The sequence below is a fragment of the Eucyclogobius newberryi genome, unplaced genomic scaffold, assembly GCF_026437365.1.
Source record: "Eucyclogobius newberryi isolate DKJ021-1_F unplaced genomic scaffold, fEucNew1.0.hap1 SCAF_9, whole genome shotgun sequence".
NCBI classification, from domain to species: domain Eukaryota; kingdom Metazoa; phylum Chordata; class Actinopteri; order Gobiiformes; family Gobiidae; genus Eucyclogobius; species Eucyclogobius newberryi.
Genome location: NW_027316532.1, coordinates 18,450,684 through 18,470,211, shown reverse-complemented (window position 1 = coordinate 18,470,211; position 19,528 = coordinate 18,450,684). Strand labels below are relative to the sequence as shown.

Genomic DNA, 19,528 nt, shown 5'->3' with positions numbered 1-19,528 from the left:
AGTCGATAATAATCAATCACGACATTAAATTATTTCAAACGTCTCTTTCTGGCCTTCGACACGGCAGAAGTTGTGTGATTTTGTATCAATTTTAGTAATTTTGTATTATTTTATCCAGTGCGTTCTTCTTTGTACCATCTTTATTAATTTGCATTGATTCATCCAATTTATTACCCATTTGTTTTATTGTTCAGACTGTTTTAGTTCCATTTGTCCAGAAATATTTCAGCTGAATTTTAGATCTAAATGTTTGTCTTATTGTGTGTGTCGCTTTGGAAACGATCGTGTTTGTAAAATGTGCTGTACAAATAAAGTTGGATTGAGGCTTTATTACAAACGTCAAAGAAGCACCTGCATGTTTGTTTGTGGTAAAAAACAAAGTGGTTTTATTGAGTCAAAAATCCAATCAAACTTCATTTACGGCCAAACGAGAAGCTTTATGTAGGGATAGATACCTAAACCCACGTTCAGGTTCAAGTCCGGATTCGAATCCAGAGGTTTAGGTTCAGGTCCGGACCTAATGAGTCCGGACCTAAACCATGCCATATTTGCATAATGTTATAACAGCATAACACAAGCTACTTGGCTAAATTAACCCTAACCCATGTTGAGTATTGTTGACGGAGTCAGTCTGGGTCAAGGGTCAAAGCAGCTGTTTCATCTGATACAATGTTTTGCCTTTAGATACATTTCCACTCAATAATATTGCAGATCCTTTGGCATCACAAGTCAGGTAAAAACCTTCAAACAGACAATACACCAGTGTCAATAATTAAGTCACAGTGTAAAATAACAGAGTTACAAAAACTAGCATAAAAGTCAACTTGAATCACTATAAAGCAATCAACTTGGTAGTATCAAAAGTAGAAAATGAAAATATTTTACACAACACATCAAAATACATCATATTAGCAGCATTAAACACCAGACCATATTTAACAACTGTAGAATACAAATATAAAATACTATTACAAAATATAAACTCCAATTAATGAATGCAGCAATTAAGCAATATTACTTTGACTTTACTTTGTATTTACTTAATGCCAAATACATCACACCACAACATAACACTTAAGTTATTTCATTCATATTTACACCCAGACTAAAGCACAACCCGCTTGTGCCGCTCCGTGAGTTAGTTTAAGACGCTTGTTAAAGGAGCGGGTTGTGCTTTTCTTTTGGGTGTAAATATTGTAACTTCTCAGTAATGCTGGTTTAGTGCTCACAAGTTGTCACTTTATTTCTTGAACAGAGTTTGATGGAACAGGAACATCAGAAATGACCTCGTCTCCTGAGCCCGCTCTTAGCTCCGCCCCAGAGACCACACACACGCACTAGAGACTAGGGTCGCTACAATATGAATAAAATAACTTATGTTGTGGTGTGATGTAGCATTTATTTAGGTGGGTTAATGTGCAATATACATATTTATACATCTAAGTAAATACTAAGTCAAAGTAATATTGTTTAATTGCTGGATTCATTAATTGGAGCTTATATTTTGTAATAGTATTTGTATTCTACAGTTGTTAAATATGGTCTTGTGTTTGATGCTGATAATATGATGTATTGTGTGTCGTGTAAAATATTTTCATATTCTATTTTTGATACTGCTAAGTTGATTGATTTATAGTGGTTCTAGTTGACTGTTATGCTAGTTTTTGAAGGTTTTTACCTGACTTTGATGCCAATGGATCTGCAAAATTAAAGAGTGGAAATGTATCTAAAAGTTGTTCCTCTAGTAAAAGAGTAAAACACATGAATGTGTGTTAGCTTGCTCGTAGCTTGTGATTTGTAAGTTGTAACTTCTGTTAGTAAACAGTGAATAAACCAGACAAGTTGAGTTTATTTCAGTCTGCAGTTAAGCCTTTTGTTTGATAGAAGTCCTTGTTCATGTGTCTTCAACTTAATTGAGCCAAGTAGCTTGTCAACTTAATTGAGCCAAGCACCGGACGTCAAAGAAGGAGAGGAAGATGAAGAAGAGTCTCCCTTAGAGATGCACCGATCAATCGGCCGCCGATTAAAAAAAGCCGGTTTTAGGTCGAATCGGCCAGAATCGGTGACCGGCCGGTCCATGTCGTAATTGCCGGTTTTCGGCCGATCCAAACTGACCCGCATGCGCGGTGCGTAGCAGCTCAACGCGCCCAGAGCAAAACAGCTAAAAACTACAACTCTTTCAGAGCGCGGCGGCCAAAGTGTCCAGTTTATATTAAAGTCTATGTAAACGTGCGTCGAACACCTCCTGCGTTTCCCGCGGCGCGATTCCTGCTTTTTCGCCGCGGCGCGGAGGGTGCGTTTTGGTGTTTTCCGCTCTAGACGCTTTGACAAGCATAAGCTTCAAGGCGTTAAAATCGTTCGTGGCAGAAAAGTTCAGATTTGTTCAACTTTGGTGGAATACAAGAAGGAGCGAGCCTGGAGGAGGATCAGAGGAGACTGGACTGTGGGGTAAGTTATTACAACTTTGAGACGATTACAATCTACGTGTTGATGGTTGATGCGGTCAAAATAATTTGCGCTGGTGTTCATGTGTTCTGAATAAACACATGACGAGTTCATGTGTTTATTCAGAGTTATCTGCAGAAGAGTAGGGACACATGAAGGGGCCAGAAGAAGCAGCAGCAGCAGGGCTGTCAGAAGGGTTAGTTGTTGTTGTTGTTGTTGTTGTTGTTGTTGTTGTTGTTGTTCTGCTCAACTAGCAGAGAGCTAGGCTACGAGCTAATGCTAACAAGAGATCTCATCCACCTGAAATGAGACTTTAAAAATACTTTGCATTTGAGACATACATTACGTAGATACAAAACTAAAATTACTGACTCGAACAGCGAAATGAGTGACTACAATCTAATGTCAGGACTATTTAATTGTCCCGCAGCCTCAAAGAAATGTTCACACAATCAGCTGTGCTCTAGAATCTATAGTGCTCTAGAATCTATAGTGCACAGCTGATTGTGCTTCTAGTGAGTGTGTGAAGTTATCAAAGAGCTGATGGAACTGGAAAATGATATTGGCAACATATGTGCCTCATTTAATATACTGTATTATAATAGTAAAAGTTTGAATAATATTGCAGTAAATGTACTGGGCTAAAATATAACTGCTGTACAATGTTCTTTTTGAAGATCTGGATTTGCCTTCAGCCCTCCCTGTTGCCCCTGCCCCTGCTCCTGTTGCTCCTGCCCCTACTGCTCCTGCTCCTTCAGGGGATGCTGGCCCTTCTGCTGCACCCACAGGTGTAAAAGCATTTGGTTGGATTACAATGATTTTTAGCCTGTGTCATCTAAATTGCAATAATGTGTTTTTTGTAGAACCACGAGGAAGAGGTCCTGGAGCCAGAGTCCTCCAGCTTTGAGAGGGAGGTGCTGGCAGCGCTCTAGGACTGACCCTCCTCATGTTCCACCTGCTTCCTCTCCTGCAGAGGGTTCCAGCTCATTCAAAAGAATGTGTAAAATTACAAATGTATAAATTACTATATGAAAATAGTTCCTTTGATTTCAATCTGGAACCACTGGAGCTGCATCTTCTGCAGGAGAAATGGACTCCTTTTTCCTCTGTGTCCCCCACTCTTCTCCAGGCCATATATTAGTTAGTATATAGTTCTGTATTTATATATTATTTTTATATATAGTTATTTTTCCACAAAATAAATTACATTTTATATTATAAAACGTGTGTCCTGTATACATGCACCTTTTTCACATATATAATACTGGGTAGTTTGTGGGAAAATCAGTGGCTAGATAGAAAATCGGTATCAGAAAATTCGGTTTTGGCAGGTCAGACCTCCGGAAAACCGGAAATCGGTATCGGCCAAGAATTTTGGAATCGGTGCATCTCTAGTCTCCCTGGAATAAAGCCGGTCGGACTCTGAAACAACAACAACTATTCTACGACAAGTCACAAAGACATATCATGACCTCATGGGCTTTGTAACACCAAAGCAATGGAAGGAGTTACGGACTACGGCAGAGTCTGAGACATCTCATGACCTCTTGGGCTTTGTCAAAGCACTGGAAGTCAAAGCACTGGAAGAAGAACTTTTAGGACTACGGCAAAGTCTAAGGAATAAAGTCTGGCGGTAATGCAACACTCGGAAGCCAACTGCCATAAAACAATAACAACAACGCACTATTCATCACTACGACCATCTTGTTCGACCTATGACCTTTGTTCATTGGGACTTAAAGCTGCAAAGACTCAAGCTAAATCAATACGTTCTTTATTATTAATTCAGTAGCAAGAGACGGTCGAGGTCCTGAGTGCATTTCCTTCTAGTGATCGTAGTAAAGCGTCGTCCAAGCTCCAGTAAACTAAGTTATTTAAAGAGCACGGAGAAAATACCATCTGTAAGGAGACGTGACAGGGGGGTGCTGTTCTGAGACGTGACGGGGGGGTGCTGTTCTGAGACATGACGGGGGGGCGCTGTTCTGAGACATGACAGGGGGGCGCTGTTCTGAGACATGACAGGGGGGCGCTGTTCTGAGACAAAAAGGGGTTCAAGCATCTAAACAAATATAGGACGCGTCCACATGTCGGCCATCAAACCTGTGGCATCAACAACACAAGCTTTATTACTAAAAAACATGATTAAACAGGGAACTGAGACTAAACTGGGACTAAACTTGGAAGTAAAACCTAGACCAAACCGGGCCAGTCAAAGGCCAAACCGGGCCAGTCAAAGGCCAAACCGGGCCCAGTCGAAGGCCAAACCGGGCCCAGTCGAAGGCCAAACCGGGCCCAATCAAAGACCAAACCGGGCCAAATCAAAGACCAAACCGGGCCCAAACAAAGACCAAACCGGGCCCAATCGAAGACCAAACCAGGAACAGAGTGTGAACATGTCGACCATAAAACGAATCGTCATTTTTGATCATCATAATCGCCATCTGGACTTGTAAAGACTCTGAAACACGTACGACACAATTGTTATTTCATAACAAAAACAGTGGCATTATTAAATCTTTGTTAAACATTCTCCGTCTCTAGATGCCTTCAGTCTCCACATTTCAACCTTTACTTAGTCCGGGGTCCAGGAATAGCCCGCACGTCTATGGTATCAGCCGCCGGCCCCTCGTCACACGCCAACTGCGCCGGAGTGACACCGACAGCCGGGCCCCCCGCAAACACGTCCCGCGGCACAAATAACTCGCCCGTGGCCACGTATCAGATAATGGAACGCCGGGACAGTCCAGGATCCCGAAAGCGCCAATTCTGACCAATCCCGACCGATCCCTGCATCCAGTTCGCACGAAAACGGGCCGCGAAAAGATTCGAAAACATCACGAAAAGTTAACAAAGTCAGTGAAGGAGAGTCAAAGTAACCAAGGTTTCATTTGTACAACAAGGAAGCGGAGAAAACTAAAATAAAGACGGCTCAGGGACTCTCCAAACATACATAAATAAATATAATAATATACGTTGACACTACTTTAATGCCACTGACAATGTACCATATCATTGAAGAACATGGAGGCACAATAAGTCAATAAATAGCACATGGCTCAAAGTGCAAAAAAAACGAACATAACATAAATAAATGAATGTAAATAAATATTGAGCATTGTATCATATGTGGGACGATGATATTACACTGACTCATGGTATAATGAACACAAAAGGAAGCAGTATGGAGTAATTAAAAGGAATATTTTAGATTTAATATGGACTTAATCAACGATTTCTGGACCAACAACTCTTAAAATGGACAGAGTAACGATATAATATATCCAAAATGTGATTATCTTTAGACAATGACAGACCGAAACACACAACAACAAAGGCGTGTATCATGCCTAGCTCATATATTTAGCTTGTTATTGCAAATTGACCCTTTGTTTATCCTCTTTTAATACGTAATTGACTAAAACAACCCCTAAAAAAGCAACGTTCTAGCATTAAATTAAGAGCGAACGCATCGTAATGCAACACTTGGATGCCAACCGCCATAAAACAACAACAACAACAACAACAACTACGAAAAGTCTGAGGAATAAAGTCTGGCGGTAATGCAACAATTGGATGCCAACCGCCATAAAACAACAACAACAACAACATAAGCTCAGGCAACATCGTGTAAAGGCGTAATGAAGTCAAAAGTAGCTCTGTAAATGTGGATTATTGTGGATAAAACGCGTGGTTATGTCACTTTTGTCATTAAATCGTGTAATTGTGAGTTAATTTCACGCCCTGCCTTGGACTCTGATCACATAACACATCCAGACATGTGACAAAACTGAGAATGAAACTTATTGACGTCGACTTTAGCGCAGCATGCTAACGCCGTCAATGTAGCATTTCACCGACCGCAAAACGCGCTCGAACACGTCAAAAACACGCGCAGTAACGGGTGAAACGGACGTGTGCCGCGCGTCGTGTGCCCCGTACGCGTCCGTGAGGAGTGAAGCCGGGAGGAACCGTCACGGGGAAGAAGAACCGGGGGGGACGGGCGGCGGGTGTTAGCACGCGAAGCTAATCCGGGGCTAGCCGCGTCAAGCTAGCAGCAGCGGATAGCGGCGGAAAGCGAAAGTCCCGCGGTTAAACGGCGTCTCCGGTGGCGTCCGCGGGACCGGGACCGGGCCGCGGGCCGTCACGACGGCCCCGTGCGGGTGTAATAAAGCCAGGTTTACCTTGTAATAAGCCCCGTTGGAGCCGCGGACCTCCACCGCCAGTTCTTCCATATTGGACACGCAAAGGATCTCGGGACGACAGGTGCGTCTTCAGGCCAAGTTTGGAGGAGAAGGAACGGAAAGTGGGGGAAAGAAAGTGCAAAACAAGAAAGTATAAAAGAGAAAGTACTAAAAAGACGGTGGCGGTTTGTGTAAAAGCGCTGGAAACGCACGCACTTTCACGCGAAGTTCGGTTAAAAACGGTTTGTTTGGTCCGTCGCGCTCATGCGTTTTAATTGTGTTTTGTTTTTACGGCAGTCGTCGCGGAAAACGGTAGGCTGCGTTGCCATGGAGATGTTACCAACGTTGAAAACATCCAGACTGACTGATCATACTTTTGTATTTTCTAAAAAAACAAACAAACTAATAAATCAATTTCCAACTAATAATTTGACTAATAAATACATTTCTAAGTAATAAATACATACCGTACTAGTAATTTGACTAATAAATACATTTCTAAGTAATAATTTAAGTAATAAATACATTTCTTACTGATAATTTAACTGATAACCCTAACATCCGACTGATTGGTCATAGTATTCTATTTTTCTAACTAATAATGTAACTATTAAATACATTTCTAACTAATACATTAACTAATAAATAAATGTATAACTAATAAATTAACTAATAAATACATTTCTAACTAATAATTTGACTAATAAACACATTTCTTACTAATAATTTAACTGATAACCCTAACTTCCGACTGACTGGTCATAGTTTTCTAGGGAAAGGAAAGTGGGGGAAAGAAAGTGTAAAAAAAGGTAGTATAAAAGAGAAAGTACAAAAAAGACGGTGGCGGTTTGTGTGAAAGCGATGGAAACGCACGCACTTTCACGCGAAGTTCGGTCAAAACCGGTTTGTTTGGTCCGTCGCGCTCATGCATTTTAATTGTGTTTTGTTTTTACGGCAGTCGTCGCGGAAAACGGTAGGCTGGAAGTGGGTTGCCATGGAGATTGTCCGAACGACGTTACCAAAGTTGAAAACATCCAGTGCATCCGGACATTTCTACATTTCTAACTAATAATTTGACTAATAAATACATTTCTAACTAGTATATTAACTAATAAATCAATTTCTAACTAATAATTTGACTAATAAATAAATATCTTACTAATAATTTGACTAATAAATACATTTCTTACTAATAAGACTAATAAATACATGTCCTACTAATAATTTGACTAAAAAATACATTTCTAACTAATAATTTAACAAATAACCCTAACATCCGACTGACTGATCATACGTTTCTGTTTTTCTAAATAATAACATGCAGTTTGGAACCTAAATTGTATTGATCAAGTCCAACGTGTGATTTAAGGAAAGTAACTCTTATAAAGATAAGATAGCCTTTATTAGTACACACAGTGGGGAAATTTCAATGTTACAACACACAAGTAGGCACAGAAGTGAGAGAATAGATAACTTATAGAAGACTTAAGAAAATAAGGAAATAGTAAGTAACACTCTTATTTACACACTTATTTACAGAAGTTTTATGGACAGGGAATATTGCACCAATATGATTGACATTATCAAATGAAAGATTGAATACATATTTTCAGAACATATTCAATTACTTACCAACACGTATATTTTACAACATGTTTAACTAGATAATGTGCAATGGCTGAAGCCATTGCGAGTGTCTGCATTCTTGCGTAAAAGTACTACGTGTGTGTATGTGGCAGGGCGCGCCTGCCATTTTCTACCGCCAGGGGGCTCCTATAAAAGGGCGCTCCCGCTAGCTCTCGCTCTCTGGCCTTTGACACTGCTGTCACTTCCGGGTTGCGCCGAGGGTTGGGCTCCCGTCGTCCTCAGTGCCGTCGCTCCTAGGCCCTCACCTCTGCAACGTCTCGCTGGTGTAACGCTCCTGCGTGTGTCTGGTGGCCTATGCCCCCCTGTCACTGTCGGTCACGTTCTCATCCACGTTTGGTCGGTTCCGCTGTCATATGCCCCGACTGTCTGGCGTAAAGCCTGTGGATTGAGGCGTGGTGCGCCAGGCAAGTGGTGATGGGAGATCACGGAAGCTGTTGCGTGGAGCGGCGGCACTGAGGATGACCTGTGAATTGTCTTGTCTTTAGTCTGGTCTTGTCTCTTTCTTATTCATTGTTTTATTTTCCTGTCATGGTACTGTCTGATGTGGCGGTCCTGCATCTGGCGTGGCAGGCTCCGTGAGTGTGGATGCGAGTTGACCTGAATGTATATTTGACTGGTTAACCGAAAAGACAATTAAAATATATCTAAACTGAACCAAGTGTCTGCCAATAACGAACCCGTGTGTCCTCAACTTTTAATTTCGGTCCTGGGCCTATCCCAGGTGGCGTTGTTGGTGTTGTTAAATCTACCCCTTTAGTTAAATATTAATGTAAAATTGCCTGCAACACCCTCGTCGTGCCACATGTAGTAAAGACTTTATTCTTGTTAGGCTCGAGCCATGGAATGGAATGTTCATTCCAAGGAATGCTCGAGTCTATGCTAACGTGCTTTGAACTCATGGGCTTTGAAACACAGAATAAAGTCTGAAGAATAAAGTACTAGCGGTAATGTAACTTCTAAAGGATACAACAACAAAAACTTCTCATGAACTCATGGGCTTTGATACACCAAAGCGATGGAAGAAGAAGAACCGCCATAAAACAACAACAACAAGGATACCAGCCGCCATAAAACAACAACAACAACATGTAGTTTAGTTGTGTAAAGAAGTGTAATTTGTGGTAAAGGTACTGCATTTGTGTGAAAGTACTGCATGTGTGTAACACATGTGTGTCAGAGTACTACATGTGTTGTTGAAAATGTTCAATATTTGTTGAAAAGTGGCCCGCGTGGCCACCTTCCCGCCCGTTCATGTTTTCTGCTGCGTTTTTTGCTGCATACCAATGATGACTATGTCTCTCGGCTGGCCTGGGAACGCCTCGGGATCCCCTCGGAGGAGTTGGAGGAAGTGTCTGGGGAGAAGGAAGTCTGGGAGTCCCAGCTCGGACTGCTGTCCCCGCGACCCGGCCCCGGATAAAGCGGCAGAAAATGGATGGATGGACCAATGATGCTCAGTAATTCACAGTTGATGATTGCGTAGTTTGCGACTCAAATAGTTGTTTGTCCTGACAAATTGCAAGATTGTGCTGAACGCAGACCTGAGCAGGGAAAAAGGGAGAGAGAGCCTCGGTGACCCGGCTGCACCCCCTCCAACCTGTAGAGACGTTAGCGTTAGCAATTTACTTTTGCAAATACTGAAAAATATTCTGGTATGTAAAAATGTCAAAAGCAACTGCCCCAGTAAGACGGTGAAAGCAATCGTAAAAAGGTATAACTTGTTGAAATCGGTGAAAGTGTTAAGGAGTTGAAACGTGTCAAAAATCCTACAATCCTAAAATACAAGAACATATAGTGTCTGCTTTATGACATCATAAGCAGACACTTAATTATGACATCATAAGAAGACACTCAATTATTTCCCAACACGTATATTTTACAACATGTTTTTGGTCGATTGAAATATCTTAAAATCGGGTCGAGACGTTTTCCATCATTGACTGTTGAAGCCTGACCCCTGGGCAAAATTTTGATCTTCTTTTTTGCCTTCAAAGTAAAAAGAATTTACCTACCGACCGACCCACTTGAAAAATGTTGGGTCGGGTTACAGCAAACAGACAATTTATTTGGGGTAGCCTGACAGTATATGTTTTGACTCCTCCTTCTCCATGTACACCACACCTCTGAAGCCTGAAGAGGTCAAGGGTCACACCATGTTTTCCCAAAATAAAAATATAATACTAATAAACCTATCAGAGACTTACAAAGAAAACAAACTCCTGGCCTCACATTTGTAGTTTATACCTTTAGAGAAACTATGATTACAGTCTAATGACATTCAACATAATGTAATAACATAACAAATACAGTAGTAGTACTAGTAGTAGTACTAGTAGTAGTACTAGTAGTAGTAGTAGTAGTAGTAGTAGTTTACAACTGATGTGATGCAGTCAGAGTTGATAGAGTTTTATAGTAAGTACAAGGACATGGTTATAAATGATCAGTGCAATTGAACACAAACTCATTCACTCTTTGCGTGTGTTGAACGCAATAACCACCTGAATATTTGTCTGAATAAATCCTTCCTCGATACACACAAAAAATGTTGAGTAATTTACCTGATGTTTCCATTTTTCAGATGATTATTTGCAGCAGTGAATCTGAGACAGGCTTGTCTTCTCCGAACGGGCAGGGCGACACCTAGTGGCCAAAGTCATAACTTCACACAACGAGTGTGTGTGTGTGTGTGTGTTATATGTGTTATATGTGTGCGGTATATGTGTGTGTCTGTGTTAGATGCGTGTGTGTTATATGAGTGTGTGTGTTATATGAGTGTGTGTGTGTGTTATATGAGTGTGTGTGTGTGTGTGTGTGTGTGTTATATGAGTGTGTGTGTGTGTTATATGAGTGTGTGTGTGTGTGTGTGTGTTATGAGTGTTTGTGTGTGTGTGTTATTTTTGTGAGTGTGTGTTATATGCGTGTGTTATATGTATGTATGTGTGTGTGTGTGTTAGTTATATGTGTGTTAGTTATATGTGTGTGTGAGAGATGTGTGTGTGTTATATGTGTGTGTGTGTGTGTGTGTGTGTGTTATATGTGTGTGTGTATGTGTGTGTTATATGTGTGTGTGTGTGTGTGTGTGTGTGTTAGTGTCTGTGTTATATGTGTGTGTGTGTGTTATATGTGTTATATGTGTGTGGTATGTGTGCGGTATATGTGTGTGTGCAGTATATGTGTGTGTGCGGTATATGTGTGTGTCTGTGTTAGATGCGTGTGTGTGTGTGTTATGAGTGTTTGTGTGTGTTATTTTTGTGAGTGTGTGTTATATGTATGTATGTATGTATGTGTGTGTGTGTGTGTGTGTGTTAGTTATATGTGTGTTAGTTATATGTGTGTGAGAGATGTGTGTGTGTGTTTGTGTTATATGTGTGTGTGTGATTGTGTTATATGTGTGACTGTGTGTTATGTGTGTGTGTGTGTGTGTTATATATGTGTGTGTGTGTGTGTGTTATATGTGTGTGTGTGATTGTGTTATATGTGTGACTGTTTGTTGTGTGTGTGTGTGTGTTAGTTATATGTGTGTGTTAGTTATATGTGTGTGAGAGATGTGTGTGTGTGTGTTTGTGTTATATGTGTGTGTGTGATTGTGTTATATGTGTGACAGTGTGTTATATGTGTGTGTGTGTGTGTGTTATATATGTATATGTATGTGTGTGTGTGTGTGTGTAATTAAAGCAAGGATTTCAAGTGGTAAAACAATTATATTCTGTTTTAATATTACTTATGGGGTTCATTGTGTTTTTATCTTAATTCACTAAATTACGTCTTCTATATTTAAATGAAGAGTACTTCAAAATATACTGTAGTAAAAGTACAGTGTCAAGGCTAAAAAAGTACTCAATTACATTTACTTCTGCCAAATTTGCACTTAAAGTATGTATAAAAAATACTAGAAAAGATCAGTTAAGCCTTTTCCGTTGCATTTTACATCAGCCTTTTATACAAAACTTGCTTCATTAGAGTTTAAAGCTGAATCCAGTTGTAAACGTCCCACAAACGAACACTAAATGACAGTAACATCATTATAAAAACCTGTACAGCTGCTTCATGTCAAATCCTGACTTAGTATTTCTGGAATAAATAACTGTTTAGTCAATATTTCCCTCTGCAAAAGTGTGTCAAGAGCCCGCGCGCCCCTCGCCTGGCCCCTCGCCCCCCGCCTCGCCCTAACTGCAAGTCTGTGTAATATTCTGCATGGTTCTGAAGACATTATAGTGGCCTCTGCTGATACACCGTCCTGCTAAACCAGTTTACCAATTCCATTATGCTAAGCCCGCGACCGCCGGGGAAACGATGGACGATACAGCGCCGCGCGTAATCTCCCCGCGCCGCCCTTGTTGCAAAACCGCAGCCAAATTTCATTCATCTCGTCCAATTTCTTCCTCATTTACGGGGGGGGGAATTACCGTCGCGGGTAATCAGATGTGTCGCCGCGTTAAGCCCGGCGCCGTTTAAAAGCGGGAAGAGTGACCTGGGCGGCCGGAGCGGTGGATACACGTGTTAACCCGCCGCCGGCCGCCTTCGTTCAAGGACACTTTTCCACCGCCGCCGCCGCCTGAAAGTCTCTCAAGGCCAACGGCGGCGGCGGTGGCGCTCGAGTGGGTATGAGAGCGGCGCCGTGCACAAACAAACACGCAAGGCTTGTGCATTTGCCGCGCGTGAGGTCGATACTCGAGCGCTTCGCGGGCGTTTTCAAGGTTCAGAGCTCGTTCCAGCAGCTCAGATGGAAAAAAAACAATTTTAAATCCTATTATCTATACATCTCATTTATTTCCCGCGGTGTAATACAACAACATTTCTCGGTACCATTTTATGATTACTACACTTTAATTAGCCCTGATGACGTAGCAACAAGTAGTTCATTAAGAATTATGAGTGGATAAAACTGAACGGTGCAAACTGAACAAAACCTATATTTAACTTTGACCCGTGAAGTGGTTTTATTGTGCCGTGTCACTGCTTTGGTGGAGAAGTGTTCCAGAGTGTGGCATTAAAGAGTATCTCCATGGACACGAGCAGATGAGACCAAACTCTTTGTTGGTGACTTAGTACAGACTGTGTTGTGGCCAAAGGTATGTACAGTATGAGCAATAAAAACACTACAAATACACTTAAAGCAAGAGAGACTAAAGGACACATATTGCACATTATTTTAATTGTTATTGGATTTTAATTATGCTAATATGTTTAAGAAGTCAAAAATCACACTTTATTTCCAGTCAGGCGTTCTCTCGTCAATACTAGCGCTAGCACTCCATCTGCTGGCAGCCGAGGGAATTACCACAGGCGAAATAAACAAAACATGTTCCAAACATGTCGACGACAGCACGCAGTGTTGTGATGAACGCGGTTTGACGGCAGGAACGCTCAGAACTGTGGCAGGAACTCTCAGAACTGTAGAACTGTGGTAGCAACGCTCAGAACTGTGGCAGGAACGCTCAGAACTGTAGAACTGTGGTAGCAACGCTCAGAACTGTGGCAGGAACGCTCAGAACTGAGGCAGGAAAGCTCAGAACTGAGGCGGGAACGCTCAGAACTGTGGCAGGAATGCTCAGAACTGTAGAACTGTGGCAGGAACGCTCAGAACTGTGGCAGGAACGCTCAGAACTGAGGCAGGAACGCTCAGAACTGAGGCGGGAACGCTCAGAACTGTGGCAGGAACGCTCAGAACTGTAGAACTGTGGCAGGAACGCTCAGAACTGTGGCAGGAACGCTCAGAACTGTGGCAGGAACTCTCAGAACTAACGTTCAGAACTGTGTCAGGAACGTTCAGAACTGTGGCAGGAACGCTCAGAACTAACGCTCAGAACTGTGGCAAGAACGCTCAGAACTAAGGCTCAGAACTGTGGCAGGAATGCTCAGAACTGTGGCAGGAACACTCAGAACTAACGCTCAGAACTGTGGCAGGAACGCTCAGAACTAACGCTCAGAACTGTGGCAGGAATGCTCAGAACTAACGCTCAGAACTGTGGCAGGAATGCTCAGAACTAACGCTCAGAACTGTGGCAGGAATGCTCTGAACTGTGGCGGGAATGCTCAGAACTAACGCTCAGAACTGTGGCAGGAATGCTCTGAACTGTGGCGGGAATGCTCAGAACTAACGCTCAGAACTGTGGCAGGAACTCTCAGAACTGTGGCAGGAACGCTCAGAACTGTGGCAGGAACGCTGAGAACTGTGGCAGGAACGCTCAGAACTGTGGCAGGAAAGCTCAGAACTAACACTCAGAACTGTGGCAGGAACGCTCAGAACTGTGGCAAGAACGCTCTGAACTGTGGCAGGAACACTCTGAACTGTTGCAGGGACGCTCAGAACCTTCGCAGGAACGCACAGAACTAACGCTCATAACTGTGGCAGGAACGCGTTCATAACTGTGGCAGGAACGCTGAGAACTGTGGCAGGAACGCTCAGAACCGTCGTTGTAACTCTGAGGTTTTGACCCAAATGTTTTCTGAGGCTCAGAAAACGAGGACTTAACAGGGTTATCGACGTGTGAATGAAGCTAAACACAGCTCCAAGTGTGTTTTTGACGAGGGACATGGTTTCAGAACATGGTTTAAAGCTCACAAAAGTAAATTGTCTCTAAGATGTGTCCTTGAATGCCATACTGTGGAACCTTCCAAACAGCGCAATAACATCTCCATTCAACCATATGTTAAAACGTAAATCTACAGCTCTCTGCATCATTAAAACTTTCATAATTTCTCCTCAATATCTGATTGTAATTACGTTAAATTACTTGTAAATTGTAACAAATAACTAAATTAACTCTTGTTTGTTTCACAGGGACATGATCTAAGGACGTTTCTACCAAATATGCTTTATTTTTAAGTCGCATGTTTTTTATTTCATACTTTACGGTGTTCCGTTTCACATCCGCGCACCGTCAAACCTTGATTCCACATTCCAGTTTCATCCTCAAGCGCAATGTCATTTCGTAATGACGACGACGAGAAGTAATTTGATTGCTGAGAGAAATATGCAAAAGGTCAGGTCTGAAGCCAGCGCCAGTTTTCCATTCAAAGTATTCGGAGTATGGGAAACATCTAAAGTTCGCAACACCCACACAACCAGCACGGCCATCTTTGTATTTATCAACGTTTGATTTATCGACTGAAAATCCTCGCCGCGGACCGACTTCTAAGGACAACGGTCACGGAAGAGAATGAAAAAAAAGGTATGCTCTTTCATCAACAAATTACAAATGGCCAACTTCAGCTCAACGCCTTTCCTGGTAGTCACGGCGATTACGTATTCTTCCCCCTTCCAAAACACGGCCGCCGTTTTCGTAAATGAGTCTCAATTAGTCGCATCTGCTCGATGATCCCGCGGACGACGTGCGGCGCATTGTCCACGCCGCGCCCGCTTTGTTTTGGCGCCCGCCCGACTCGACGTTTCGCACTAAGCACCGTGTCATTGGCGGCTAATAGAGCGACCACTGACCGCCGCCTCTGACCGCCACAAACAGCTTGCATTGAGCCTATGGTGTGTTTGTTCTCGTCCGCAAACGCGCCTCCAATTTCCCCCTCCACTCGGGAATGCATTATAGGTGTATAATTGAAAATTAGCTGTACATCTTCCTTTTTCTTTTTTTGCGCGCGGAGGGTAATTTATCAGGCCTCATTGTTCCTGAGTGACACCTCCGGCAGCCCGGTTCGTAACAAGGGAGACCAGGGCTTACGGCTATCCAGGGCGCGCGCATCTCTTTGGGGCCCATTGTCGCTAATTGTGGCCTCCCTCTCCAGTGAATTGCCGGCTCGGTGCGGCGAAGCAGCCGGCGACGCTCTCGCCATTATCAAAGATACTCTTGATCTTTTGAAATGCAGGAAATAGATTTTTTTTCCCTCCCTCTCTCTCCTCGTTTCCACAATCACACAGGAGGGGCCGCCATGAGAGAAAAGTAATTTGCGACGCGTCCATTAGTTCTTCATTTAAGCAAGATTAAATTGCACCTCAAATCACATCTGCCTTTGCTCAGAGTAAAGGGTGACAGTTTTAGGGCCAAAACTAATTACTAGTGCAGATGAATGGGCCGGGCAAACAGGCTGTTTTTACATACGATAGTGTGGGCCCTTATTATATTCAGACTAATTCCACTTTGCAGCTCTGCTAATGAGACCGGGCCCCGTCCTCGCGCCTCGCTCTGACTGCCACCACTCCAAACGCAGCATTTTGATAGCACTTGGAGTTTGCATTAATTATTTATTTTTTTCCTCCACGAGACCTGTTACAAGTGCCAGATCTGTGATGCCCGGAATTATCATTTTAGAGAAAGAAAAGACAAACGGACAAAAAGATGGGATGAAAAATGTGTTGCAAAGTTTGATTTTAAAGACTTTTAATACGTTTTTCCCTGAACAAAGAACCCAAAAGGTGGTGTAAAAGTTTCTGGTTAACGCGACAAAACCCCAAGGGATATAGGATATCCCAGAGATGGTGTAGATACTATAGTATTTGGGGTCTCAATAAACAGACAAAGGTCTAAACAAACAAGAGTCTGGAGTGTTGGACCTCCTGGTTTACAAGTGATCGACACTGAACAAATAAACTGAAAAATGTGTCCTTTCCAGTTTAAGAAAGAGCTTGAGCTTTAGAAGAACTAGTATCGTTTTAGACCTTGACTTGACTGACTAAATAGGCGCATTTTTAACTCTTGTTGTGGGATCAAAATTGGTCTTGAGAATCGTGTATTTTCCCATTTCAGACTTGGTAGCGAAGTCTGAAATTTCCATTCAATTCAATTTATTTTTGTAACGCCCCAAAAAATCACGACAGCAGTTGACTCGGAAGGGCATTTTTAAGCATCTGTGAAACCTTTGACCGCAAAATAATCAATAAGTCGTTCGATTGTACACACTTTGTGCTGTTGTTAGTGGCCCTGACCCCTTAAACCTGTACCGCAGAAGAAAAATGTAACTGTACGAGTCCTTGCGAGAAAGGAGGTTAGCAACCGCTGATGTAGGATCTAAAAAAACGGTACTTTTTGGCACGAGGAGCACCGTCTTCCCAAAACCAAGACTAACTTCCAGAAAAAGCAACACAAAACTGCGTAAGTACATGATTTCCCCCCGACACGCTGCCTCTCGGCTACACACCGGCTCACACACTTCACTCATGTTCCTGGCTGCTTAGATTAGACCAGTCCACCAAACAGGATTTAGCATGTTGTCTCAGAATGCACTCCTGTCTGGGATCCCATGGTTCGGCCGGAGAGCCTGGCGCATAACACGCTTAGGACGCACTTGCACTCCCGACACTCACAGCTACCGACTACGAGAAGTGCAGTGGACGCCGGTGAAGCGTGCGGACGTTCGTTAGCGATGAAGCTGAGGTTTTTGGGCGTTTTTCAAAATTGGTCAACAATGGCGTTGGGTTTTTTAGCCCTTGCACGGTGTTTAAATCTCCCAAAGCACGTTACAGGCTTTCCAGCTGATTAGCCTGCTCAAGACGAATTCCCCCTTACTTAAAATATATTTTCTACATACCGAGCATTTTTCCCCACTCACAAGCTACCAAACCTCCCTTCGCTAGCAAAAAAATATATGCACTAGCACTAATTTTTTAAGCAGAGGAATCACCCCAGTTTTTTTTTTGCTGAAGTCAGATTTGGCCACACTTGGTTTTCAGAAATTCGAGGCTCACACCGTCCCAGCCTTGGCTTATCCTAAGCTTGTTAGTACAAATGATTCAGGGGGCCGATAGGGACCGCTACATTACCATAACGTGGCTGAATTAGCTATGATCTTCCGCCGCGAGAGAAAGTGGCCCGCTGAAGTTGAGCAATATGCTGCAGAGGATATTACGATAACGCGCTATAATAATAAATGTTTATAATCTACTTAGCCAGGGACCAGGGTTCAAATATGTTTCTATTTTAGGCTTACTATTAATGCTCCCCAAAGGTTTAAAATGGGAGTACACGTGCACACTTTTGCCCCAAGTGGCAAAAATAAAAGGTCTGGGATATGGAGTTAATTAAATCTGAGATAGTTGAGATGTATTTTTTTTCCAAAGTGCTGTTGTGGGTTTCAGGGTTGCACTCGGCTCAGACATGGCCTCACAAGTGAAGAGGATTGAATAACACGAGTAAACAACCTTCCAACCGAGAGGTATAAACACTTCAAACTATACGGCTACACGTACTTAAAAGTGCAATTAAAAATTGTTTCAAACCGATGATTAGGACCGAGTAGTATGGCATGGAAACAAATGCGTTTGGATGGGCTACTTCCAGTACTTAAAGGTTAAATAAATAAGACAACGAAAGAAAAGAAAGCATTTTATTTTGTTTTCCCGGGTTTTTAATGCCTGGTGGGTCCTGGGAGTTAAAAGCGAGCGTCACCACAAATTGATGATAGAAACTTTTAGAAAACATTCTTCGTATTTTGTGGATTTTATGAGCATTATATTTCTGTTTTGTTGTTTTACTTTGGTGATCAAAAAAGTATCCGCAGCCATCAACACTGAACAAACTGGTCTAAATTTAATTCAGAATTCAAAAGTAAAGAACAGTAAGAACAAAATACATGTCTTTTTATTTTATACTTATTATACTTGAATTATGTCATCTCCGTGTTCTGCTGTGTGTCCTGTAAATGGCACAAATGCTACAAAAACACATTTATAGTAAGTAACTAAGTACACTCCAAGTACCAGCATCCTAATGAACAATGTTTATTCATGGTTTTAATCCATTGTATTCTCCTGTACTGTATTATTGAAGCTTTTCTATGCGCTAATGCTCGGATTTGTTCAAAACGTAGCCTATTTCTGCTCACTTTCCTTGCTAAATGTTTGTTTTACATTGACATTGTGCGCAATATTCATGAATTTTCTGCCGCTTTTTCCTGTTCGAGGTCGCAGGTGACTGGAACCTATCCCAGTGACTTTGGGCCTTAGGCGGGGTACACCCTGGACAGTGGCCAACTCGTCGCAGGGCAATATGTGCGCAATATCTCGTTTCTAAACTGCGCTACACTAATAAAGTTGGATTGAACGGATCGGATTTTCCCCAAATATTACACACTTGTTCAGTTTAAAATCCACCATCCGTTCGTCACTGTTTGAAAACGGTTAAAAATCTGACCAACGCCCTCTTTCGACGCTCCGAGTACCAAGCGATTGACCGTCTTCAGAGTCCTAATCCGCCCTCGGCCTGACGAAACGCCACTCTCTCCGCACATTCAGAACGCCTCAGCCACGCGCCGCCATCCCCTACAACGCCGGCCGACTTATTTCGATAAACAGTAATTTGGTGTCG

At 42.4% G+C, this 19,528-nt stretch overlaps 1 protein-coding gene across 5 annotated transcripts in view; it reads right to left on the bottom strand.

The window, feature by feature from the left end:
* Positions 1–6,765, bottom strand: part of fxr1 (FMR1 autosomal homolog 1) — a 35,959-nt gene extending 29,194 nt beyond the window's left edge. For all 5 annotated transcript variants that reach the window (XM_072438213.1, XM_072438216.1, XM_072438214.1 and 2 more), the window contains exon 1: positions 6,627–6,765. In XM_072438213.1, the coding sequence (XP_072294314.1) occupies positions 6,627–6,677 (51 nt within the window). In that variant the 5' untranslated portion in view covers positions 6,678–6,765. The remainder of the gene's footprint in view (positions 1–6,626) is intronic.
* Between the last annotated feature and the right edge of the window lie 12,763 nt (positions 6,766–19,528).